This window comes from Cucumis sativus, chromosome 7, assembly GCF_000004075.3.
Source record: "Cucumis sativus cultivar 9930 chromosome 7, Cucumber_9930_V3, whole genome shotgun sequence".
NCBI classification, from domain to species: domain Eukaryota; kingdom Viridiplantae; phylum Streptophyta; class Magnoliopsida; order Cucurbitales; family Cucurbitaceae; genus Cucumis; species Cucumis sativus.
Window position 1 is genome coordinate 3569329 of NC_026661.2, and position 27173 is coordinate 3596501.

The 27173-nt window shown below is 33.6% G+C and overlaps 4 protein-coding genes across 4 annotated transcripts; 1 reads left to right on the forward strand and 3 right to left on the reverse strand.

Moving 5' to 3' along the window:
* The first annotated feature begins 2596 nt into the window (after positions 1-2596).
* LOC101219464 lies at positions 2597-4713 on the forward strand. The gene is made up of 4 exons (XM_004136987.2): positions 2597-3195; positions 3623-3967; positions 4277-4414; positions 4553-4713. Exons 2-4 carry the CDS (start codon positions 3827-3829, stop codon positions 4703-4705), a joined length of 432 nt encoding a protein of 143 aa, XP_004137035.2. The 5' UTR covers positions 2597-3195; positions 3623-3826; the 3' UTR covers positions 4706-4713.
* Positions 4714-8050: 3337 nt separating this feature from the next.
* Positions 8051-12310, reverse strand: LOC101213091 (inactive TPR repeat-containing thioredoxin TTL3). The gene is made up of 7 exons (XM_004136801.3): positions 10674-12310; positions 9992-10184; positions 9732-9913; positions 9303-9636; positions 8981-9185; positions 8723-8826; positions 8051-8592 (listed from the first exon to the last, which is right to left on the reverse strand). Exons 1-7 carry the CDS (start codon positions 11672-11674, stop codon positions 8392-8394), a joined length of 2220 nt encoding a protein of 739 aa, XP_004136849.1. The 5' UTR covers positions 11675-12310; the 3' UTR covers positions 8051-8391.
* A 4636-nt stretch (positions 12311-16946) lies between these two features.
* Positions 16947-20512, reverse strand: LOC101213336 (ketol-acid reductoisomerase, chloroplastic). The gene is made up of 10 exons (XM_004136802.3): positions 20178-20512; positions 19937-20029; positions 19376-19441; positions 19077-19217; positions 18656-18883; positions 18463-18580; positions 18240-18379; positions 17982-18149; positions 17715-17870; positions 16947-17593 (listed from the first exon to the last, which is right to left on the reverse strand). Exons 1-10 carry the CDS (start codon positions 20466-20468, stop codon positions 17228-17230), a joined length of 1767 nt encoding a protein of 588 aa, XP_004136850.1. The 5' UTR covers positions 20469-20512; the 3' UTR covers positions 16947-17227.
* A 1896-nt stretch (positions 20513-22408) lies between these two features.
* LOC101219704 (UDP-glycosyltransferase 74E2) lies at positions 22409-26214 on the reverse strand. Its single transcript, XM_004136988.3, has 2 exons — positions 25444-26214; positions 22409-23274 (listed from the first exon to the last, which is right to left on the reverse strand). Exons 1-2 carry the CDS (start codon positions 26140-26142, stop codon positions 22516-22518), a joined length of 1458 nt encoding a protein of 485 aa, XP_004137036.1. The 5' UTR covers positions 26143-26214; the 3' UTR covers positions 22409-22515.
* Between the last annotated feature and the right edge of the window lie 959 nt (positions 26215-27173).

The window sequence follows — 27173 nt, forward strand, 5'->3', positions numbered from 1 at the left end:
GACTAGACTTTTATATATGTTACTAACACATACCAATAATAATCTATCTATATCTAGAAGTTTTTAATCTATTAATCTTTAGATTTGTGTTTATATATAGTTGTGAAACTTTAAAAATATCAATTGTATACCATCCAATAGATCCCTTACACATTCAATGATATTATAAATTAAATGGATTTAACTTTCAGCTAGTTAATAGATATGATTGAATCGACTAAAAGATGCATCATTTTAAGAAGTCATGTCAGAAGTTGTAAGTATACCGAAGTCTAGTAACAATAACGCATACTACTCTAACACTGATAGACTCTTTTAATTTTAACGATATGTCTATTATCGATAGATTCTAGATCATGTTATATTTGTAAATCGTTAATTTTGGATGACGCTAGATCTACTCTGTTTGGGCTGATACTTATAAATAATTATACAATCATTGTAAATGTATGAAAATTAAATGAAGTTTTGATAGGTGACAAATGTTTTACCACCCATTGGAAGTATATGAGTTTAACACTAGTCCAAGTGTGTTCATACTATAGAAACTACAATCGGTCTAGTGGATGATAAAAAACTAGTTTCAAACTTAAACTTTGTTTAGTTTACTTACATATGTAGAGTACTTGGATATATTGGCCTAGATTGGATTAGATCTTTTTAATATTTTATTCTCTCCCTCTAACTCAATCTCTATTATATTTTTCCTGTTTAAAACTCCCTCTTCTGTTTTCTTTGAGTTCTTGTTCCTCAAGATTCCTTCCACGTATTTCGTATTCAACAACGACGATGTTCTCTTCTCTGTATTTTCTCTTAGACGAAGACCAACAACCATAACGAGAGTGTATACGAATAAAGAAAATCAAGAAGAAAGGCAGAAAAATGGGAAAACTATGTGCATGTGCCTCCCTTTCATTGATATGAAATGGAAAATATATATAATAACTACTGCATTTCACATTGTTGTAGTTAAGAATTATTAATCAACATGATAGATAAAATAGCAACAAAAACACATTATAGAAGGGATAAAGTATTGAGGAAAATGGCACAAGTGAATCTAACTGAGAAAGTGTCAAACCACAATGTAACAAATAATATGTACGATAAGTATACGAAGAAGAGATTCAAAATGTGACCTTAGAAAATGAAAATCGTTTAGGCAACATAATTGAGAATGAAGATCTGGTTGAGGTAGGATTTGGTAGTGGTTCAAGCAAGGGTAAGAAGAAAGACGAGAAGCATAGAGAGGGAACGAGGCAGTGGTGGCGTGTGACGATGGTGGATGAGAGAGAGAAGAGTTGGAATTAAACATGCAATGGAGAAGGAAAAGATTTGGGCTTCAAATAAAGTTTGGGCTCAGCACACAGTTCTAAAGAAAAGATTTTTCATCAACAGCACATATGGCTTCTGATCAATGGGTTGATTTTGAGTTGGTGTTTTGTGTTTAATTTCCTAACCCTAATTATATCTACTAACCCTACCATTAATAGTCTCTCCCAAGTTAGGATGTCCTTAATTAATCATGGATTAATTGCTCTAGAATGCTACTGCTTCTACCTTTTTCTTTCATTAGTGAACAGTTTATTCATTCTTTTAATTCCCCAATTCAATCACCTCGCTAAGTTAAATGAAAGGGTCTTATTTAAGTGTATAAAAATACATTGTAAATGTATGAAAATTTAGATTTATTGAAATTATAGAGACTAATTAAAATAAGAAAATGAGACACACAATTTCAAAAATAGGAAAATATTGAAACTATTTATAAATTTATTTTAATATATTTTATAAATAGTTTTTTTCCATAAAATTTGTCTTAATTATGAGTATATATTGACTAAATAGTAAATAAATCAAAATTACATTTGGATCGTTTGGATTAAATTAAGAAAAAAAATGTTATCGAAGAAATCCATTTTCGTCTAATTCTTTTTCCTAAAATTTGTGTAAAATACAATTAAAATTTTATTTTGTGTAGCTTTCAAATTAATTTTTTTAAAAACAACTTAGTTTCTAAATTAAAGGTTAATATACTTTTTAAAAGGAATATCAGCATTTTGAGCGAATGAATTTGAAAAATCAAATGACTTGTTTTTGTATTTAATGAAATTGGTCCAAACTCATGGATTCTTCTCTCTTACAGCAACCACCAAGTCCTATTGCTGAATACTTAAGCTCCCCCATGCTCTCTCTTTCGATTCTAGCCATCTTGGAATTTCAAGTCCCAATTCACACCTTGGATCTCACTTTCAATCTCCGCAGCCTCTTCCTCCCCATCAACCCTCGGTTTCCTCCGTATTGGTAATATGAAGAAAAGATTGTACCTGTCAACTTAAACTCTTAAGTTTTGTTTACATATACAATAGTTTAATATCATATTGTATCATGTCAAGAGACCTAACTTGCATTCAAAACCATTGGAACATCATTTTTCGTTTTGACTCTATGGACATGAGTTGAGTAGTGAGTTTAATTTATTTGTGTCGAAACACTATGTCATGTATTCAAACTCATGACATATTTTTCTGATTATTGTTGAATCTTATGTTGATGAAAACATATATGTTCAGTTGAAGTTGAATCTTAGTGACGGCTTAACTTTATCTTCTCTTCTCAACTTGTATCGAATGACAGGTTACAAATGAGAAAGGAGAGAAGAAGTGGAAAAGGTAAACATAGAAGTGGAAGAACATGTGAAAGATCCAATCTATCCACCTGGTTTAACTATATAGAATCATACAAAGCTTATTGTGATGAGTACTTAACGAAGATATCCATGGAAGAATTTCGACCCGACAAACCGCTATGGGAAGCTCATTTGTTCAAGTATCCAACATCCCCGACCGTCGCTGGAACCATGGTTCTAAAGGTCCACCACTCCCTCGGCGATGGCTATTCTCTCATGGGTGTCGTTCTTTCTTGTCTTCACACAGCTTCAGACCTAACGTTCCTCTCACTTTTCCTTCCCGACGTCAACGACGATTCAAGGACGGTGTTGTGAAGTCTTTGACTGGAATTGTTTCCGCTGTTTGTAGAACGGCGTCGAATTTGAGGTAGAGTGTTTTGAAAGGAATAGATGAGAAAACTTCTATAAGGTCAGGACGTGAAGGGCTACAATTCATGCCGATGAATACTTTTACGGTGTCCTTTTCGCTCAATTACATAAAGAAAATCAAGACGAAGCTCGACGTGGTGAGTTTTGTAATGAAAAACGCATAACTCTATATTGAAGCTGCGAAAAAAAATATTCATATCTGTGTGTCCATGCCTGCATACACCTACCTCAACTGAATGTCAAGAAAATTTATAAAACGATATCATCATGAATTAATTGAATTCATCCTTCTCAATTATGTATTAAACTCGCATAACCCTTTTAACCACTAGAGTTATAACAATTTATTTTAGTCTTTCAGTTTTCGAAATGCCCAATTTAGCCATTAGTTCAGCTTTTTAAGAAAAAAAAAAGTACCATTGTTTGGTCGTTACCATATGATCTTGTCACGTCAAATTTGCCTCAATGGCTTGAATACATATTCATATTAGGTACATGACTATGCATATATGTTATTTATTTTATACTAACGAGTGTTATTTTTTTTTTCACTGAAAAATGCAGACAGTAAATGATGTGATAACAGGGATAACCTTCATGGGACTAAGGTTGTACATGGAAGAAATGGAGAAAAATTCCGGTGAAGTCGCAGCGACTGCATTGACAATAGTGAACACGAGAGTGATTGGAACCTACCGGCCGGCGACAGAGATGGCAAAACCAGAGAGCAAAGGACTATGGTGAAACCAATTATCTTACTTGGAAACTATGATCCCAAAAATGACCAACACTAACCCACTTGAGTTTGTCGTGGCTGCTCATCGCTCCATCAACAACAAACGAAACTCCTTCACTATTCATGTTGTGGCTCATCTTTTGAATCTCTTGAGAAAACTTCGTGGTCATCAGGTAAAATTATTACTATATAATATTACTCAAATTTTAGGTTTAACTATTGTTTTCGATTTGACCAATCCCATACGTTTTGGTTTACTATGGTTCAAAAGCTCGATCTTCATCATTAGTATTGTTTTAAAAAAAAAAAGACTGGGGTGCATCCTCTAGTTCTATTATATAACTGCTAAAAAAATGTATACGTACGTAGAGATTCAAGTTTGAAACTAAGTAAATTTCAATAATTAAGACTTCATGTATAACATTTTTAAAAATCGTAACAAATTTTGCTATATTTCACACTTTGTGTATATAATTTGGTAGGAAGTAGCAAAATTCCTCCACAATTTATTGAAGAACACAACCACAGTAATCTCAAATGTGATTGATCCACTTCAGCAAATGGCTTTAGATAATCATCCCATCAGCGGCTTATACTTCACCATCGTGGGCACACCTCAGGTTTTTATTTCATTATTTATTTATATATAATATAGCTTTAAATTCAATAATTTTTTCACGAAAGAGAGAGAGAGAGAAACAAAAAATCATTAAAAAAAGTTCATATGTGTGTGTGTGTATTTTTCTAATTTTTTGCAGAGTGTTACGGTAACGATGTTGAGTTATATGGGGAAACTGAGAGTTGCATTCAGAACAGAAAAGGATTTCATTGATGCCCACGAGTTAAATTCTTGTATGGAAGATGCATTTAAGAAGATATTTGAAGCAGCAAATGATATTCCTTCACCGTAAACTATATATTCGTGTATGCTAATTTAATTTGTTAACTGTTTCTTTATGTCATGTAATGATAATAATAAACTACAGAAAAATATGGATCCCTTGGCTCATACACCAATACTTTTACTACGTACGCCTCATCTAAAACAACCATCAATGGAGGTTAGAGTCGAAAAATACCAACAACAATTATGATAAAATAAAATTAATAATGAACCTGGAAAGCGAACGAAAATCCATATAAGCTATATGACTCGGATGACTTATCCTTCATTATGCCTCCATTTTCCCATTAAGTGCACCCTTCAAGCTGCTCGATCAATGTTTTACTGAAAATCATGTTCCTCTAGTGGTAGCTACAAAAGTCCTCCAAGTCATCTATGAGCCACACTGGTCCAGTCCATTTGTATTCGCTTTTCCCTTCCCAACATTTCCAACTCAATGAAATAGAATACATGTGATTATCTTCACCCCATTCTCACCGCTCTGAAACTCAAGGTCTAGAAAATCTGTCCAACTCAATTTCGTACATGTTGGACCTATCTAGCTAACACCAAAATATAATTCTCTAATCCTAAGAGCTATACTTTATTCAAACTTAACTACTCCTCTGAGCCTATACCTCAACCTCGTCACGTCAAAGGAGACCTTCCAGCCCAATATATGTTAAAGCTAACAACATCTTTTGTATCCTTTTTAATTTACACGATAAAATGGCATAGATGCATGTTAAAAACTAACTTAACGTCCAAAAATGATTAAAAAAAAAAGGGATTGCCTAAACATGTACAATTGTTTAGGTGTTAACTTTTTAATATTCAAGAAAGTTTTCGCTAAACAGTTACCAATGTCATCTGCTGAACAAATCACAAAAAACAAGTTTGTTGGACAATCAATCATGGGACAATGAAGTATAAAAAATATCAACAAGACAGAAAGCATCTCTATGGAAATTGCATGAAATCTCAAGGCAAACTCGGGAAAACTCAGTAGAGATCTCATGAAGAATTTGGGACATTTACCCCGGTGTGCCACGAGATAAAGGTTTTAAGTTTAAATCTGTATAAAGTCTCGAGCAATCTCATGCCACATGTACCCCCGAGATTTTACACTTTAAAAGCAATTTGAAACTCAACAGTGACTCAAATCTCGGGACAAGTTCAATGAATCTCGATGCAACTTCAACCAATCCCTCCAGAAATCCAACTTCAATCATTCCTAAAGGTTCAAATAGACTCCGACCATAAGAAGTACAAACCGACCATGGTCAGTGAATCAATCAATTTAAGTTAATCTCTTCTTTAAACTTTTAATTTTCATCTTAAAAGTAGCGAAAAATAATAACGGAGAACGGAAAATAAGTAATTTATGATGAAGAAAAGGTCATATTTTTCTTCTTCTACTACTTTTTTCTTATATTTATTTTAAAATTAATGAAAAATAATAATAGATCCGCGTAAGAACAAAGTCATTTATTTATAATCTTGTAACGAATTTGGTATAGTGATGAGGTTGACGTAACAAATCTGTTTGTTAGAAAATAATAATAATAATTTTAATCTTATAAGAGAACCACGACAGAAAGAATTTGTTTATTTTTCAAATGATTCATATCGTCATGTGTACTCGTTCCAAATTTAAGTCCAATCATATTATTATCTGCAGTTGTCTATATATCGATGTACATATTATCACGTTGTAACAAAAATGTATTATTCTCAAGTATATCAAAATAGAGTCTGTTGTTCATATTTCGTCAACCAATCCTTCCTAATTCAATATCCTTATTGTACATAAGGATTGAAAAAAATATGGGATGTCCACCTACACAAGAAAATTGTTGATAAAACTCCAAAAAGGCATTTAAAAATAAAAGAAAAAAAAGATTAAAATGTAGGGAAGAAGAAAAATAGAATTAAGGAAACATGGTGGTGGTGGTAGTGGTGGCAGTGGTGGCTATGGTTATAGCATTGATGAAGGAAGGTGTAGTAAAAGACAATGGTAGACATGAACAGTAAAGCTAATGAAAGTCGGTGAGGTGACAACCAACACCAACAGAGAAGATTGAAAACGACACCGTTTCTGGAAATGAATGATATTTATTTGCCCCTTTTCTTTTTAGATTCAGTAGAGGACAAAAGCAGTGGCCATAGCATCCCAATCTTTTCTAACATTTAGCAATGGCAAATGGGGCATACTCACTCAGTCCTTTCAATTTTACTTGTCAAATCAAAGCACAAAGCAAAGCACAAACAAAGGCCCATCACTCACCCCATTAGGGCCCCATAATCTTGATTCCATTTCTCCATGTCCCCACACACACACACACACTATCATACAAACTATTCCTCCAATTACAATTGCAAAATAATAATATATACATATATACATATACATATTAGATTACTCTAGTCTTGTTTTTTCTACGAAGAAAACAAGTAAACCAATAATATTTCATTCTTTTTATATTGAATAAAAGATAAACAACTCAAACCAAACTCATGAAAATTTTATTTATTGGAAGCTTTGAACTCAACCGAACCCAAACCATACAAGGTTGAGTGTAGGTTGATCGAGTTATTCCAGTCATCTCTCTCAAAGAAAATAGTGCATGTGGTGAAAAAGGTCAGTCATTGGTCAACAAGTACACAATAGTACCATAACAATACCAGTAGAGCATGGTTGTACAGAGAGATTTTAGTGGACAGAAGACAGGTTGGCTAACCAAGAAGATGAAAAGCAAGTGTAAGCTCTCTGCCATGTCGGTTCTCATCTGATCTACCACAAACATCAGTTTTAGTTTGAAAGTTGAAAAATAAATAAATAAAATCAGTAGTGCCAATCCAAAGAAAGCTGCAGTACTTCGCAGCAGGATAGACAAAAAGAAAAAGAAAAGAAAAAATATTGGCTTTTCTTGCCATTTTCCTTCCTTTCTGAAGTTTGGATGTGGTTTTTGTGACCATTTCACAAGTTTGGACACAGGTTTTCAATGGTTCTTCTGGTCCCTAAAGTTCGAATACTATCTCAAAACTTTCAAAGGTTACAGTCCTGATCCTTAATATCACTCAAAAAAAAAAACAGCCTTATACTCTATCCAACTACTTACACCACATTATATCATCAATGGAGCTAAAATTATTCGAAAACATGTCACATTAACATAAAGTGACAGAAATTACAGGAACTTTTCTAGGAGTCGGATATATCTAAAAAGCATAGCATTGTTTGTTTTACATGAAAAAAATAGAAACAGACAAGAAGAAGTGATCTACAACAGACTTCAAACTTAGCCAATATTTCATGCCAAACATGCCAAACTGTAAACTATTGAGCCAGTCACATTAAAAATAAAATAAATAAAAAAGGGAAAAAGAATCATGCCCATGATTTACTGCCAGGGAGACAAAATAATTACATTTGTACAGAATACTCATTTGGACAAAATTTTTGAATTGAGACTGACAAATGAGACCATGAAAAAGGAAAAAGAAAGGCATACAGGCCAAAAATAAATGGGATTCAAATAAGGAAGAATATGCTTGAATATTACAAATGAAAGAAATAAATTTCCGCAAATGTGAAGTAAGAAACTTTTAGTCTCTGAGGGTTCCTCTGCCTAGAATTCTAGGAAACAATTATGTAGTTGATTATGTTACAGGTAAAATTACTAGCTTTTTCTGTATGATAAAAGTTACCATTCAAATGTTGTAGAGGTTTGAACCATGAGACAATGCTGGCAGTGTCTGTTGAAGAATACAACTTCTCACGGAGTCCTCCAAAAAATGGTGGCTTGGTCGGATCATTTCGATCAACTTCTCTCCATTCTTGTAAATTTTGAATGCTGGAACGGTTTTTATGCCTTCAGCCTTCGCTAAGGTCATGCTCTCCTCCACATCCACCTTCCATTGAAACATCAGATTCAGATTAGTGGAGATTTTAAGTGGTCTAATGTAATTGTACGTGCAAGACAATGCATTATACTATGATGAGGTATGTCATTGTGATCAAGATGATCACATGAATAGATACCTTTATAAACTTAACAGAAGGGTAGCGTATGCATAGCATATTCACGAATGCAGATGTTTCATCGCATATATTGTTTGCAACTTTGAAATGAACCACGGAAACACCTGAAAAATCCAAGTTTTCCTTCAGAGACAGGATGGGAATAATTGTAGAGACCAAACATGCATCTTTTAAAGGCAGCAAAAACAGAGTAGAAACGATGTTTAAAGACGGATATATGTATAAGATTCTCAGACAGTAATTGCCAAATGAACTAACCGGTTGACGCAATTGCAGCCTTCAGTTTATCAAGAGTAGAAACTTCCTCTACTTCACCACTTACGGTTCTATGATCAACTACCTCTCCACGAGATCTCTTCAATGCAACCTGTGCTTGATGCAGAGATTCAGCAACCTCATGGTCTCCAGGAAGTTCTCTCCTTAAAAACTCTAGATCTTTCACAGCTTCTTCCCATCTTTCAAGCTAAAATGTTCAACAAGAGAGCACGAAAACATACAAAAACACATGTCAAAACATATAAAATAATTTTCCATAAAAAAGAAGAAAGAATAGACACCTAGCATCCTTTGCAGTTTTCACCTTTGCATTTGAAGCGGCTCTGCGAAGAAGGGCCTTCGTGTAGTTTGGTTGAATATTGAGGGCTTGATTGCAGTCCTGAACAGATTGTTCCCAAAGTCCAATCTTCGCCCAACACACCGCTCGATTGCAATAAAGAACATGGTTTGAACTATCATACTTGAGACCCTCTCCATATGCTGTGCAGGCTTCTGTATATCTTCCAGAGCTAAAAAGATCAAAACCTCGAGAACGAGCTCTTGCCACCATTTTCACAGTGCTCAACAGGTTTGCAACTTCAAGATTATTAAAGTCAATCTTGCCCGCTCTCTCAGCTGCCAGAACTGCATTATCAAACCTGCAAGAAGACCAACGAACCCTTATACTCAACCCTAGAATGTGAGCATTAAACATTAAACTATAAACTAAACTTATTTTTCAAAAATGTATTACCTTCCCAGTGCCATCTCAACCATGGCACGAACATAAAACACGTAAGCTTCAGCAAGCATACCAAAGAACTTGGTTTGTGAGCATGAAGCCATAGTTTCCAACTTAGGAATGTTAGATAGGCAGGATTCAGCATCCTCAAGCTGATGGAGTTTCAAAAAGGCTTCGGCTTTACATGCAACAAGCTTTACATTGCATTCACATAAGTTTCAGTAAATCTGAACATACAAATAAACATAAGCAAACATATCTATGAGTTCTACCTGCGGAGAGAAATCTGCGCCAGCTGCCATTGCTGCTTCAGATTCCTTTAAAGCACTCTTCCAGTCACCGGCTTTCCGAGCATCTGCACACTGATTCAATATCTTCTCGAGCAACTTCAACTTCTGCAACTCAAACTGATCTGGCTGCCCTGAGAAAAGAAGGTGGCTCCGGGCTTTCTCTACCTGCCCAAAGCTGAAAAATAATGTTGGACAAACGAAACCAGAAACTGCATTTAGCTGAAAAATCTCAGAAGACTCACGGCAACGAAGGAGATATAATTCAAGCATGAAAATATCCCAATATTAAACCATTTCTATAGCTTATGAAACAAAAGACAAACTGGGGAACTATCACATTATTGAGGAGCACCATTAAAGATATCTGCCTCAACATTTAGAACTAGAATTCAAGTGGCGTTTACTGATCTAAGGAAAGATGTTAATAAAACAAGTGTAAAAAAAATGATGTAAAAAGTAGTACAAATTAACTATGAATCTACCTATGTTCCTAAAAATTGAAGCAATCAGCACTGATACCAATAACAGAAACCATGCAGATCTTAACTACATAGACAAATCATCAAATCGTCTTCCAAGAAAAAAGAAAATCTCATCTCCTTAGAATTCCCTATATCCAAGCATCATAAACAGCTTCAGTTTGACAAAAATTTCAAACACTTACCGAAGATAAAGAGCAGCAAGCCGCTGGTGAGCCCTGCCATAGCCAAGATCGAGCCTCACAGCTTCCTCACACTCTCTCACTGCCTCGCCCAGCCGACCAAGTGCAGTCAACGCCGCCGCCCTATTGCTCCGATAAGCAGCATTTTCCGGGAACAATGAAATTGCACGATCATACAACGACAAAGCTTCTACAAAACTCCCTCTTCTATACAATTCATTCGCAGCCCTTTTGACCTCCTCTGGATCGGAGCTCGCCATTGCCCTTTTAACCACCAAAGTTTCACTACCAAATTGTAAATTCCCAGACCCAAAATTCCCTTCAGCAAGATTTCCTGGACTACCCAATTTGGTTCCCCCGCCGCCGCTACCACCGCCACGAATAATGCTGCCGTGGCCGTAATTCCCTGTGCCGGACCCCAACGTGTCAGTCCGATTAGAGGTTCTTTGCGCAATGTTGGCCTTCAAAACCTTGCCGGAAGGGCAAATGTTGCCGCTTGGAAACACATTGCTGTTAGGGTTCGAGGAGACTGAGTTGATTCCATTCCCATTAACTCCATTGCTCGTACTTGTAAGAGTTTTACCTGAATAGATTAGTGGCGATCCGGTCGAAAACGACCGTCGGTGACCTGGTCTCGAATTTCGCAATGCGGCGGCGGATCGGTGACCATCGGAGCCGCTCGGACTCGTCTCAGAGGACACTGAGAGCTCTCCTGAATGATTGTTGGGTTTGCCCTCAAATCTTTTACCCATTTGGGTATTATTAGTTTTTCCCGTAACAGAACCAGATGAGCTTGAACTGCTACTAGAAGTGTTAGGCCCACCAATCCCATAGCCATTGTCACCAGTACCCGAGCTCCGAGTCATCATCAATGGCGAAACCGGTGAACTCAGATCGTGATCTTTCACATCGGGCTTATTATCTCCCAAACTAAACCCATCACGAAATCGCCCAGTTAAAGAATCAGAACCCATTTCTTGAATCGATTTCACAGTGTGAGACATTGCTTCACAAATTACTTCCAAAAAAACAAAAACCCAATTACCATAAAAAGAAACACAAACTGTTTTCTCTCGGTTATCCTTGTTGTTATTGAAAGAAGAACAGTATAGAGAAAGGAGGACAAAAAGAGAAAGAAAACAGAGAAATAGAAGAACAGAAGGTGTCTGAGAAAGACATGGAAGAAGAAGAAGAAGAAGAAAATGGGGATCCCGTGAAATTAAAGAAGGAAGCAAGGAATGAATCTACAAAGAGAAACAAATTGGACTAATATTGTTAAATTTTCTTTTCAATTTCTTTTTCAGATTTTCCATACTTTTTCTTCTTCGAATTTTTCTTTCCTTCTTCACGAGCCACCGCTTTCTTCCCTTTCTCTCCTCGCCTCTACGGCTACCCGTTTACTTAACAAATCACCATTTTTCAACCATTATATATCAATCACTATATATATATATATATATACATGCGCCTACATTCTCTTAATTTATCATTTTTCTCTATCCTCCAGATGATTACATTCTGTTTTCTCACTCTACTTCTTTTATTTTAGGCTGTTATTGGAGAATAATTTTGAATTATTGTTCATTCTTTCACCCAATTTGGATTCTTGGTTAAATGGGTTGTATCAAATTCCAATAATTTAATGGGAAAAAAGAAAAATGAATCTTTTTCAAGAAAAAGATTGACGACATTGAGCCCATAAGGGAAGGGAAGAAAACAAAAATGTGTGTTTATGGCTTCGTTTTCGATCCTTATCCAAAAAAGAAATCGTTAATATTTCGTTATGTTACTGCCAAAAACTCATAAATGTTACCCTATTTGTTCTTCTTTCTTTCTTTCTTTCTTTCTTTTCTTTCATTCTTTAACCTTCAACTTAACTTCCCAATTTGACCACACTAATCTATTTCATCATGTCTTCTCTTTTATCATCTTATTTCAAATCATAAAAAAAATTCAACCCTTCTTTACATTTTATAATGCTTGAACCTGTTTTAATGTTTTTCAAAAATCAAGTTAAATTTAAAAAAAAAAAAAAAAAAAAAAAAAAAAGAATTTTATTAATAAATGTATTTTTAAGGTTGTTGTTAGTGGACAAAAAAAGATAGATTTTTTGAATTAGAAGTTTTGTCTATGAAACCTAAAAAGTTAGACTAAATTTGGAATTGAGGTTTAATTAATTAGTTTCGATATTATTTTTGTGTTGAAGACATAGCTCATTAGCATAGGTGGAATTGGTAATAAGTTGTTAGAATATGTAATAAATATATTTCTTTCTTTTTTTTTTTTTTTTTTGTGAAGTTTTATTTATTAAAAATGTAATATTTGAAAAAAAGAATTAAAAGAAAAAAGAAAAAAGTGGGAAGGTATAGGATTGATGGAATTGAGCTGGCATGGTCCTAGGTGCTGACGTCACAACCCTGTCCTTCTCAATTAGGCTCTTAAATTATGCTTACGTGTATTTCTATTTACCCAAATCAAAACTCATTTTAACCCCTCCAACCCTACATTCCTCTCCTTCTCAATTACCATAATACCCTTCTCCTTCCATATACATGCAAATATCAATATGTCCATATAAATTCAATATCTTTTCATATTCCAAGTTTTTTTTTTTATTAAAAAGATTTATAGGAAAAATATCTTTCTTTTTTCTTTCAAATTGTTATATTACATTTTACCTCAAGTGATGAGATTTTCAAAAAATAGTATTTAGTAAAAGAAATCATGCAAATCTTCATATTTTTATATCTAATTCAAATAAAATTGAAATGTTAAGAACTAAATATGTAATGGTATGAATGTTAAGAAGCAAATATAAATTAGATGTAAAGATTATAAATTAAAAAAAGCTTTTTTTTTTTTTTTGTTATAGTTTTGTGTAATTATAATATAAAATATTGGGAAAAAGAAAAGGTAGGAGAGGACAGACTTTAAGACAGTAGCATTCTAATGTATTCTAATGTTAGTGTCAGAGAAAAGTACTTTTGGTTGCCATTTGGGTTAAATTAGGTCAACAAATGGTTTCATTCTTTATAGGAAAAAAAAAATACAACTAAATGAAATAGATAGTAATTAGCATTTATAATAAAGTTGAATCTGGTTTAATTAAGTTTTGCTTCTAAAGTTTAGATTTTTTAATGTTTAAAAAGTATCTAATAAATCTTTAAACCAAGGAGATGTGAAGTTATGAAGTAGGGAAGGGGGAAAGGGCAAAAGAGTGAATAAGAGGTTACAGCTAAGGCAAAGTGAGTGAGGGGTGAGGCGCCGAAACCATTTATGCCTTTTTGCGCCGTTAGGCTCTGTCTTTGGAAGATATGATCCTGTTTGGCTACACCTATTCACTTTATTCTTATCCCTAATAATTCTCGTTTCTTCCTCCTTCCTTCTTCCTTCTTCCCAACTCCTCCACTGCACTCCAACACAAACAAAACCCCTCTTTAAAAAATATAGAAACCTACATCCAATTTTAAATTTATAAATTTTATCTTTTTATTATTTGCTAAATTGGAAATTATAATTCTAACTTTTATTAATAATAAAAAAAAAGTTTAGCGATAGAGAAGAGAAGGATAGGAATTTCAAAGGGGAATTCCATTGGTCAAAGGTAAGTGATGGGTTATGTGTAATGTCTCTCTCTCTCTCTCTCTATTGCGAAATAATGATAATGTGTTTCTCTTTAGGAACACAAAAATAGGTAAGGGTAGAATTTGGAATCTCATTCCCTTTCTTTCTCTTTGTCACTTCTCATTTACTTAATTCATTCCCAAAGACCATAACCCATCAATTCTCTTCTTAATTACACCCCCCAAAAAAAAAAAAAACATTCTCCTTATTAAATCTCTCTCAATTCCAATCTTAATACAAATTAATTAATTTACTCTCTTAATTTAAATTTAAATAATTCCTAAAATGGTAGAGAGGGCAAATTTGGAATAGAGAGAGAGAGAAATGAAAACAAACAAACAAAAAGCTGTGCTCTTTCATCACGACAGTTTGCTCAACCTCTTTATTTAATCTCTCTTTTCTTTTCAATTTCTTTCTTATGTAATCTTTTAATTTAATAAATAAATAAAGGTGTGGGCCAATGAAATTTTTATCTCATTTATTTAAGAATTGTATAGATGCAAATCATTCATTCTTCCTTCATAAAATTCAAATTTATGTATATATAATGTAGTATGGTCTAGCACATTCCACTACATCACATCTTAATTAATTAATACGCTTTCTAACATTTTTCAAATGTCAAAAAATGGAAACATTATGCTAAATGCTAAGCACTAACGTGAGCCTTTGTCAACATATAATTATATAAATAAATGTAATTTTTTAATTAATCTATACAATTATATGATGTGATTATATATGTCTAACCTTGTTATATGGTTTTTATATAATTGGGTTTAGTCACGTTATTAGGGGATCCAATGCTCTATGTTCATCTTTTTTATTCATTCCACTAAATTATTCTTCTTTACTTACTCCTTTCATATAATTGATTCATTTCTCTTCCAATGTCTCATAAGTTTATAATTATTTTCTTTTCATGTTTTTAGTGAAACAAAAAGATACCATTTTCTTTTCAATTTTGGATAATTACATTATGGGTTTTGTCTTTAGACCATCAGAATGTGATTCTAATTTGATTCTCTCTGATTTTCTTTTTTTCTTTTTTTTTTCTACAATAATAATTGTAATTAACATAGTTCATAATAATGCTAATCTCAATAATACAAAATATGATTGACATCATTTATATTTTGTTTAATTATGGTCAAGTTTTTAATGTGTATTTCTGGATGAAACATACATTATTTTATTATGAATTACACTTATCTTTGTGCAGCTCACTCAAGTGTTCAATCACAAATTGTCACGTGACAAATTTAAAAAAATACTATATTTTTTTAATACCTAATTTTTCTTTGTGTGATTGAACTGTATCTATGAATTACTATTTTTTTCATACTCTCCAATCACGTAGATTGAATTATTCTCCTTCGATATCTCTTACTTTCTTCTTATCTACCATCAATGAGCTCCAATGTCACGCTAAGACTAACCACTTTATTCTCTTAAAATCAAACAAACTAATGTAGTTTGTCCTAAAGATAGAGTCGATTCGTTCCATTTAATTGTCGAGAACCTCATCTTGAAAAGATGAAATTTCTATGAAATACATGAATTACTTAGCTTATTGCTAATTTTTCTTTAGAGATAGTTGTAAATCTAGCAATCAAGTTCAAGGCAATTTGATATAACGAATTTAGATGGGGGATTGTCGTGGATAAATTTTGTTTTATTTGTGATTCTTTTAAAATAACTCTTAGCTATGAAAATTGTACGACTTGTAACTACCTTTTGTATTAGGATTAATGGGTATTGATCCAAGAGAAAAATTTATGAACTCAGAGAGATTAATAGGCTGTTGAAGTTAATTATAAATTTATAGAGAGGAAGACTAATTAAAAAAGTTGAAACTTGTTAGGATTTTGATTTTTTTGAGCTTGGAGTTGAAGTAAAGGGTCACTTCCATGTGTTCCGCATTAAGTTATGTTAATTCATCATTTACGTGGCAGCCATGAAAGGACATTCCAAGCTTAAAACTTACAAGAGCTGGTTTGTGGTTGATGGTGATATAACTGAAATTGACCACGACCTAGGGTTTTAGTCTCACTGTAGAAGTTGAAACAACCCTAGCTCACTGTTTATTATTTCAACAAAAACATAAGAAGAAAGGAATCTCCATTTGTTTTTGGTTTATCGCTACTACATCTACATGTAATCGTAACATATGAACCGTGGAGTTTACTATTACGAGGATTGCACCAATTTTAAATACTGATTAGATGTACAAAATTGACACCTCTCATCTTTGAGCTTTTAGTTAGCTAGTGAAGAAACACAAACCGTATTCAAAGAAAGAAGTTAAGAGATTGTGTTAGGCCCCCGATGTGAGAAGAAAGAAAAGGGTTCATGGGCTCAGTAACTAAAGGACCTTCTTATTGGGAATTGCTGAATTGTTTTGGGCCATTTTAGCCGTTGGAGGTTAGTTTGGTTTGATGTCTGACATGTAATCTTGTTTTGAGGGCAACGCCTGTTCCTATGTGTACTTAGATAGGTCTGGCGCTTCTCGAATCCAGCCGGTTGGCTTCTAACTTATCGTTTAAGTAATTGAAATATCACAAATTGAGTAAATAAACCATACGATAATACTAATCAATCTCAGCTACTTCGGTCAAAACCCAAATCAAACGAATCGGTAAGACATGAGAGTTTGACAGTAGAATGGAATTTAGGATGAAACTAATATTAGAAGCCATGAAAGTAGTTGATAATTCTAGCACAATCCTCACAGGTCTACATAACAACTTGGGCAAAACAACCACGAAAACTCAGGAACATTATATTTATTACTACCACGCGCTCAACTAACTCTTATAATAAACTTGAAAAAACTAGATCTTGAAGAAGATCAGGATAACAGTACATATTGTGTAGATACATACAGGAGTCCATCCAGCATGATCAAGCTAGTTAGTTCCGGTTGGCACATTTTAGTTGCTTTGACGTAGTTCTGGGCGAACAAAATCGGCATCAGCTGGAACAGAAATGTCAACAGTAGGTCTCAACTGGGCGCAAACTTCAATTGCTCCGTGAACTGGGTCAGAGAGGAAGTTGCTGATAAGGTCTTGGTTAACGGCTGAACCGTTGTCAATGGCAACCAGAGCTTGTTGGGTGAGAATGTAGTCAAAGCGAGGAGCCCACTTTCGAGATCCCAATCTTGCAGTTGTGGAACAATTGTCAACCATGAAAGAAACACCACGAGCATGCATGAACGGGTTCAAAGAGTCGACTGATTCGATCACACTTTCGTTGATGATCTCAGAGTAAGAGTGGCCCTTTTTCCTCAGAATCTCAATCTGAAAGTAGAAAATTTTATTATGAAGCAGGCAGACATCTCTTCGTTTGAAAACCAACGGAATACAGTAAAATTCAAGGTTTAAGAGTTGGCAAATTGCTATTAGGACAGAAATTTCATACCTGTGCCATCATCAATGCCACATATACACCAGCAGTGAAAGGATACAGCGGACCAAGGTCACCTGCAGGACGTGATTGTCGGACACGCTCGCCAACTTTCCACATCCGGGTCTGGTCAATGTTGCCCATTGGGAAAGCTGGGAGACCCTCCTTTTCCTGTAATAGGAGAGTAACAACAATATTAAAAGAAAGATTTCATTTTCAGTAAAAGTATTTGTTTTCACTAAATATTATTGCTGTTAAGGCAAAAAGAAGGAACCAACATACATAAAATCGTCGACCAGCAAGCACAACACTGCGGATCTCACTTCCACTGGCAACATCTTCATAACATTCATAGAGAATATCCATACATGGGTAGTATGATGCACTGTATGCTCTCTCGAATTCCTTTTTCTCATCAGGAGAGAAGGAATTGTACACTGCCAACATTCCCTATATAGGAAGAAAAAGTCACAACCATTAACACAAAAGCAAGCGAATGAATGGAAAATAACAAAGTTATATCTAGTAAGCAGATACGACCTTGGTGGAAATGGTCCTTGATATAATTCCTGTTATGCTTTCAACGGTGTTCTTGTAAGCCAGCTCTTCCGCCATTCCATTTTCAGTGTACCTTCTGAACAAGGACTCCACAATTCCATGAACAGCACCAAGTAGAATACCTATCAACCACAGCAGAAGGAGTTTAGTAACCACAGTTCATGTGTATTTGAAAGTTACACAAGAAGTAGAATGGAAAGTCTACCTCGCTCGCCAAAGATGTCACTTCTGTATTCTTGCTCTAGTGTTGTAGCAAATGTGAATGGAGAACCAAGTGCAATGGACCAACCCAATGCGACATCTGTGGCTCTGCCATCAACATCCTGTAAACTGTACATAGTTAGCAACCAAGTACATCAATCAATATCCACCTCTCAAAGTGGAGAAAACGATATTACCTGGTGAACTGCAAAACTAGAATTAATTCCCGCACCATTGACCTCTTTTCCTTGCACATAAAGTCTCCTCACAGATGGACCCATCCCCTTTGGACAAACAGCAATCACGCTGATATTCTTAGGGAAATCAAGCCCCGATGACTGCAAATGGCCAAGAAGAAACCCATGGGAAAGACCAAGAATGCTGTTTGGTTTCATGTGAGAAAATATTTTCTCATAGTTATCAGCCTGCAAAGTTCGACGATATTAAGAAACTCAGAATTGTACAAAAATGTGTAAAAAACGGAAGTAGGCAAACATACAGGAAAGGATACCAAGAATACAGGAAATCAAACAAATAAATATATCTGCCATCAAAAGCACCTAACTCTAGCTTAATAGTACTAGAAGCAACAAAATTAAGATAACTTCACCAACTGACCTGTGCAGAATCAGAAATCAGAAGCATGACAAGATCACTTTCGGATATAGTTTCATATATATCACCCAAAGTTCCATTCTCTTCAGAAAATCCAACTGCACGAGCTTCTGCAAAAGAGCGGGAACCCTTCCTCAGACCAATCTGCATCAATAAAAACCAACAAGGAAAAATCAGCATTCATATAGATGATTAGTCAACAAACACAATATCAAAACCTACAATACTATAGAGAATAAACACTCCAGAGAATGTTGTACAAAAGACTAAATAAATTGAAATGTACAATAAAATAAAATCACCTTAACCACAATATCAGACTTGGCTTCAGCAAGGGAGTCCCTCAAATTCTGAGCTTGTGCAGGAGCCTGACAAAGAACCAGTAGAAGGGTCAGAGAAAAAGTTCATCCTTCCTGAAAAGGGAAGAGTCTATGGGCTTTAAGAAAGCGCTTTTCTGAATGAGAATGAAAACTTCTGGTGAACAAGACGCATGCATACATTCTACATCCAGATGCACACATCAACTCAGTTTCTCAAAACCAACATGCTCTAGTTTCCACAACTCCTTGCATTCATACCAATCATATGCCCAAGTGAAAAAACAGAACAAAAATTTTGCATGTAGGTTGAAAGTTGAAATGTAAATTCTCCAATTTGACATCGCTTTAGTAAAGTGTCACATCTTTTTCCTCAATTAGTATTAACACAAAAATCAACTGGAAAGTGAAACAAACATTCTCAAAAGTAAAAATAAGAGTTTATATGTGAACATCTGCAGTTGAGTACATGCGTAACCATCAGATCATGGAGACAGCAAAACATAAGAAATACAAGAGGGGTAGCAGAGTGTAAGATAACATCACCTGTGAACCCCAGCCAATGACACCGATTTTCTTGATCCCCTTAAAGGCCTCCGGCAGCAAGGGAAAAAGATCTCTGCCTCCTCTGACAATATACTTCAATCCGAAACCAAAGAAAACAATCAAGAAAAAATGTAAAGAAAAAAACAAGCAGATCTCAGTAAATAAAAGCATAAGAATCCATTTCTCTGAACTCAAATCACTCAAACCCAATATATATATATAAGAAAAAGGGAAGAAAAACCTCATCATGGCCAGCGAGGTTAACTTTCTCCTTCTTGAAAACAGACGTATCAAAATCGAGGGAGATTAAGGGCTTGATGGCAGGAACAGAGACCATGCGAGCACCAAGAGCAGAGCCGATGCCATTGGCAGCAGAAATACCAACAGCTTTGAGAGCGTTGAGGCCAGAGGAAGAAGAAGACAGAAAGGATAAGGAGGAAGGAGCTAGAGGGTGCAGAGCAGCAGCATGCTTTAGGGTTTTGGCTGAAGAGGCAGAGATAGAGGGAGCGAAATGGGTGGTGGCGGCGGCCATGGATGAGTCAGCAAAGGAGTGGGGGATGAAGGAGAAAGGTGAGAAATGAAGGGTTTTAATAGGGTTGCTTCATTCTAAACCGTGAGTAGGATTCGATTTCCACCTACCACGTGTAATTTTATATTTTGTGTTTGTAAATGGTAAAGTCTTCAAACTATAATACATACATACATACATACATTCATACATACAATTCTCAATGTAATAATAATACGTTACATTCTTCTTTTTTTTAATTAATTAATTAATTAATTAATACCTTCTTTTAGCTAATTTAATAATAAATAAATATGCTTTTTTTTATTAGGGAAGTAGTAAATGTATTTGGTGACTTCTGGTTTAGGGTTTAGGGTTTGATCGATGGTGCTAAATTTAATTGATTTTATTGTATCATGAATTATTCCACTAATGTGTGGTAGGCTTTTTTCTCCCATTCACAACTAACTCACAACCATTGTTTATCTAGTTTTGAATGATGGTGTGGGGAATGGAGTTGGTGTTTGTGATTCCAATAATAGTGATCATGTTGTATTGTTGTTGACTATTGAAAGCTACACATTCTTGGTTGGTTGATCTATTGAGCTCATTGAGTCTATTTGTCATTAATGAAAAAAATAAAAAAGTCACAAACCTAATACTATTCCAACATTAGTAGATTAAGTGTTACGAATTAAATTTTATATGGTTTAAAATTTTATTTACATCAAAGTTCATCTACCAAATTATGTATATTTAAATCGTTACTTTTATTTCCAATTGCCTTTTAGTTCATTTTTAGTTAATATAACAAATAAATAAAAAAAAGAAGGGTGTTTTCTTCAAAGCTCCGACCCATGTGAAGGAGAGAGTGTTCACTTAGGGCTAATTCACATACATAATAAATATAAATATTGTTTGCACTAAGTCTAATATTTTTAGTCTACAAACTCAAGTTTGTATACTCAATTTACATTATTTAAATTTAAAACCCGCATTCTTGTCGGAACATATCAAATTAAATTTTTTAACAAATAAATTCAAATGTTATTTAAAGACCAAAATGAGTTAGGCTTAACAATAATTAACACAACATACAATTCTAGTGGTATAAAAAAAATTAAAATAAATATTAAACCCAACATTAAAACTTTAGAAATATTATTTAGGTTTACAAAATCACATTTATCACCAAAATTTTCACAAAACAACAATTTTTTCGAGTTGATTACAAAATAAGAACTAAACTGTGGCATGGAATAAAATTGTTTTTAAGTTTGGGAAAGTTTAGGGTTTAGGGAAGTGTGTGTTAACCTATTATTTAATTGTTAATTATTATTTATTGAGAGTTGATAAAAGGGTTTTAAATGTGTGGAGTTTTTTGTCTTTTCCTGTAACGTATGACAAAAAAGGATTCCTTTTGATTTCAAGTGATATCTTTATTTTGTTTTATTATTTTTTCGATCAATTCTCTAATTTACCCCCTCACTTCTTAGACCATTGTTAATGACCTAAATTCCATGTCAGTAATTTCACAAATATTCTATGTTAATCAAACGTTTCATTAATATATATAGACTACTTTTAAATGTTGTAATCTCAACGAAAAATAGTTACTTATTCCACAATTCATAAAGAAAGAAAAAGAAAGTTAGAAATTGACATTTTGTGAAATTTAGTATTCGAAATTTGGAAATAATCATTTTCATCTAATTATAATATCTATATATTTTTTTATTAATACTTTAAAAAAGAAAAAAAGAAAAAAAGAAAAAAAGAAAAAATTTATCTTGCTTTTTTATTCAACTCAACGGTGCAAAATTAATATTATTCATCTATAGTATAAAAAAATAGAATGTTTGTATATTTGTTAGACATGTTTGACTTATTAGACAAAATAATTAAAATGTTAGAGATTTGTTAGATTTTTTTTTTTGTTTTACAATTTAATACTTATATACAAGTACAAAATACGTTGTTGTAATATATTAATTACAAAATTAGAGAAGTTTCAAATTTGATAGACACTAATTATAGCGATGGGGTTTGGAAAATAAAATGGGAAAAATCATCAATATACTTGAGGATTTGTGAGTTGTGTCACAAAATCATGGATGTTCTTATCAGATGTTCCATTTTCATTGATCATCACAGCTTCCTTTGCCAACTTCATCCACCTTCTTCCATTTTGTCTCAACTTATGACTCTTCTCTCCCTCCATCACTTTCCTAACACACAACTCTATTTCTTCTCTTCTAACAATAATCATCCCATTTTCCTTTGAAGTACTAACTCTCACACCAACATTCCACACATCTTCCACAAACTTAGCATTAGTCATTTGCTCTCCCCATTGTGGCATCGCTACCATTGGAACCCCACAAGTAATAGCCTCTAAAACTGAGTTCCAACCACAATGAGTCATAAAACACCCCACTGATTCGTGACCCAAGACTAGGACTTGACAGCACCATTTCACCACCATTCCATGCATCTCTTTTACCTCTTTTTCAAAAAAGCTATTTGGGAATTCAGGTTCTTTAATGACCCAAAGGAATGGTTTGTTGGTTGCTTTGAGCCCCCATGCAAGCTCCTCCATTTGCTCCTCTCCAAGGTTTGATATTCTGGTTCCTAATGACACGTAAATGACTGAATTGCGAGCTTTAGAGTTTAACCACCCCATGATTTTCTTGTTGTCATCTTCAGTTGAATTGATTAGATTCATTCCGTAATCATGGTCGTCGTCCATCAACTCCTTGTTTATGAGTATGGATGGAACTGTTGGTCCAACCATCTTCAGTGGCATCTGGCTTTGTAGATATTCTATTACCTGAATTCATGTTACGATAACTTGTTAAATAATTAAACTAATACTTAACTGCATCTATCATATTTGATTAATTAAAAGTTTGTAAAAAAAATAGTTTTTAGGCTTTCATTTGATAATCGTACGTACCGTTTTAATTTGTTTTTTGAAACTTGAGGTTGTGAACGCAATTTCCACATTTAAGTTTTTTATTGGGAGTTGATGATGGAAATGATTCTTTTAGAACTTATAAATAATGAACATGGTTTAGTTGGTACTGGTTGAAGAATGTTTAATATAAGAAAGTGAAAAGGAGAATTATCTAAAAGGAATTATATATACGTAGGAAAGTTTTGTTTAGAAAGAATTTATATGTTTTGTTAGAATTTTTTAAACAAATTAAAGTTTAGGAAAAATTATCAGCTTGACTTCTGATTTTTAAAAGAAAACATTATTTAGTTTCAGAATAAAATAAAAAGAATAGTAAGGTTGGGAAGAAGAAAGGGAGAGGGGAGAAGTGGATTTTACTAATTTTGTTAGTTAAAATGGGTTAAATTTGATTAACATCAAACGGTAACCCAATTAATTTAATTACAGGGAAAACCGAAATCAGAACAACTTACTATCCTGATTTTAGAGCAGCTTACAGTCCAAATTTTAAGCTCTAGAAGTTCAATCATGGAGTTTTTTTTTTCTGCTGAAAAATTATCATTATGTATAATTTCAAGCAAATATAAATATATGGTTTTGTGTTTTGTTAATTATCCTATAATTGTATTGGAATTTTCATGATTCTAAATCAAAGTTTGATAGGTTATTATGAAATCATGTTTTGATTGGATATGATTACCTACTAGACTTACGGTGAATGTGTTTCCATATTGTAGCCATGAGATTTTGGGACACACTTCGGCACGCACATAGGCTTTGGACTTTGCTTTGGAGTGTTTTGCCTTTGGAAAGCTGCTCAGCGTGCATGTATATGACCATGTTTCTTTGCCATGCATTTGAGCATACTCGCTGTATAGTATATATGACCAATGTTTCTCTGCTATATATGTTAAATATTTTATATATGGGATGACCATGTTCGGTACTAATTTTCCTGATAAATTTGTTATTCATGTTTATGTTTATCTCTCTACTACTAATTTATGGAAACTAATAAACTATATAACGTTTGATATTAAACTGCACATACTTTATCTCGATTGTTTCTGGTTTTTCATCATTGTTTCATGGATTTTATACTTTTACATATTAAAGTATTTTTTTAAAAACTTAACCACCGCTTACTCGGCTTGTTAGCTTAACCTTTCTTCCTTTATTTTTCCTGCGAGGTAGCAGTTTTTGAGTTCTAACCGAATGGAACTACGTGACGACTGCCACATGTTCTGTATAGTTCTGCATATCTACTTTTATATGTACTCACGTTGTTCATGTTACAAGTAAATTAAAATATTTAGATATAAGTGAAAATTTGAAGTATTGTGTATACATATCCGTAGATAGGTGTTTATAAGTTATAATAAATACATGTTTTGAAATTCATGATAGGGTCTACCTGATATATTATGTTCCAAAGCTCATAGTTTGGCATGCAGTAGACTCCATTGCCTATTTATATTAAATCTTAAAATATTTTAATTTTTCTTTTCATTCAAACACAAAAATTCCTACTAAATATATAATTTTGTCAACAAACATATTTTTCTTTTGAACACTTTATTATTATTATGAGATAAAAAACTATGATTCATACATGCATCATAGTTTTTTTTTTAATCTACCAACTGGCCAAACTTGTTAAATCATAAGAGAGAGAGAAACAAAAGTCCAAACAATTTTTATTCCTTTAAAAGATAAAAGAACCAAAATTGTTAATCATAAGAGAGAGGAAAAGAAAAAACAGATAGCTATCCTTATCTTATTTGTTTACGGACAGCAAAAATTTCATTCCATAAACTTTGTCAAGAAAAGAAAAAGAAAAAGAAAAACAATCATTCCACATAAACGTTTTATCTAATTTTGAAAACATAAAAACGAATAAAACTACAAACAACACCCAAAAAGGAAATACACATATAGCATATTTTTAACAAGGAATTAATTTCATACAACAGTGATGCAGAATTGTACAAAAAAATAAGAAAAATGATAGGTAGCAATGATGACGAGAGTTAGAAGAATTACTTGTGTTTCCAAGGCATGGAAGGAGTTGACGAACATCAATTCAGGGAGGTCATGTAATTGGTCAATCATCAACTTGAGAAAAAATGGATTATTATTCTGTTGGGGATTATTGTTATCAGGTAATAAAAGAGAAGGAAGGTCAGAAGCATGGAGATCAAGTGGCAATCCAGGCAACAACGATGACACACATGTTGTCTGATCAGCAACAGGAGGAATAATCTTAAAGGAACCATGAATGATGTGGTAAAAAATGGCAATAACAGCGCAAGACTGAGTGAAGAAAGGAGCACCACGAAGCCCGAATGCTCTAGCAAGATCCAAAACCCAAGGCATGAGAGAGTCGTATACCACGAAGGAAAATGGAAAATTTGAGTTTTGGTATTGCGTTACGAGGTTTATTAAATGGAAGCAAATGGAGGTCTTCAGACGGTGCATGTATGACTCGATCGACTCGGGCTCGGTGCTGTTGTAGGGGGCTCGAGGCCTCTCGAGCACGTTAATAGTGGAGTTCAACGATGAACAACAACTGAGCTGGTAAGTTGTTGTATTTTTTTCATGGAGGAGGTTGAGGAGAGTGACCTTAAGGCCTTTGAAAGCTAGGCGTTTGGAGAATTGGAGGATGGGGTTTATGTGGCCTTGTTCGTCTGGGAATGGAATCACCAAAATGTGAACTTTGCCTTCTTCTCCCACTTTCTCCATTTTCCTTTGTTGTCTCTCTTCTATTTTCGATTACTTCTCTCTTATAAATCTTTGTTAACGAATGAAGTCGTCACAATGTAATCCAATTTAATTCTCATTTTAGAATTTTGTTTTTTAATAAATTCAATTGGGTTTTTTCATTCAATTTTTATGGTTTAAAAAGCTCCCTATTTAATGTTTTATATATCCCAATTTAATCCGATCTCTTCAAATTGTTTTTGTTGTCAACTATAGGGTCAATTTTTTTTAATTGTGAATATGAGTAAGTGTTCTAACTATTCTTATTAGTAGTTTTGATTGTTTATTACTTGAAATGGTATACTTTTATTAATATTTATTAGTAATAGATGATATAATAGTGATAATAATCTATCGATATATATGATTATAGTGTTATTTGGATTTTTTTTAATAGTTTTATGATCATTAGTCTTGAATTAAATTATATATTTAACATTGACAGGCTGTAAAAAGATAATAATAAATTAATGGCTTTGCACAATATTTATGTACAAATATGCAGTTTAGAATTATAATTTGTTATAGAGCTGAAGAAAAGAGTGGAAATTTGTAGGGTTTTCTTTGTGAGAGATAAAAGATTATTCATGATATTCAACCACGTTTTTCACATGGTTTGAGGAAAAACCACATGAAATTTAAACGTAATTTGATGCAAGAAAAGAAAAATGATAGATTGGTTATTACTTATTATCCTACTATTTATTATCATAATGATTCGAGCGTGCTCAACTTTGGAGTTCATATGATCGAGTCACCGAAAAAGAAGGTGCATCTTGTTGATATAATTTTACACTTAACAAATTAATCTTCTTTTTGTACTGTTTCTCTTATCTTCTGTACATATTGGTAGATTCATACATAATCCCAATAGTTTCCAACGTGATTCACGCTGTTGGATGATGGGTATATATGCATTAACCAAACTGTGTACTCAAAATTCCATTCCATTTCTGTCTCTTGAACTTAGGTAATTAAGGACTTAATTCTCATTTTTGTTGTTATATATATTC

Bases quoted from the DNA above. Each gene is read 5' to 3' on its own strand.
- LOC101213091 (XM_004136801.3), bottom strand. From the start codon at position 11,674: ATGTCTCACACTGTGAAATCGATTCAAGAAATGGGTTCTGATTCTTTA. The intron at 9,914-9,991 runs GTAGAACTCATA...TGCAATGTAAAG, and splicing joins GCGCAGATTTCTCTCCGCAG to CTTGTTGCATGTAAAGCCGA. The intron at 8,593-8,722 runs GTATCTATTCAT...TTTCAATGGAAG, and splicing joins CTTCTGTTAAGTTTATAAAG to GTGGATGTGGAGGAGAGCAT.
- LOC101219704 (XM_004136988.3), bottom strand. From the start codon at position 26,142: ATGGAGAAAGTGGGAGAAGAAGGCAAAGTTCACATTTTGGTGATTCCA. The intron at 23,275-25,443 runs GTAATTCTTCTA...ACATGAATTCAG, and splicing joins TCCATGCCTTGGAAACACAA to GTAATAGAATATCTACAAAG.
- LOC101219464 (XM_004136987.2), top strand. From the start codon at position 3,827: ATGATCCCAAAAATGACCAACACTAACCCACTTGAGTTTGTCGTGGCT. The intron at 3,968-4,276 runs GTAAAATTATTA...ATAATTTGGTAG, and splicing joins GAAAACTTCGTGGTCATCAG to GAAGTAGCAAAATTCCTCCA. The intron at 4,415-4,552 runs GTTTTTATTTCA...AATTTTTTGCAG, and splicing joins CCATCGTGGGCACACCTCAG to AGTGTTACGGTAACGATGTT.
- LOC101213336 (XM_004136802.3), bottom strand. From the start codon at position 20,468: ATGGCCGCCGCCACCACCCATTTCGCTCCCTCTATCTCTGCCTCTTCA. The intron at 20,030-20,177 runs GTTTTTCTTCCC...TTCGGATTGAAG, and splicing joins ACCTCGCTGGCCATGATGAG to TATATTGTCAGAGGAGGCAG. The intron at 19,218-19,375 runs GTGATTTTATTT...TTATTGATGCAG, and splicing joins AGTCTGATATTGTGGTTAAG to ATTGGTCTGAGGAAGGGTTC.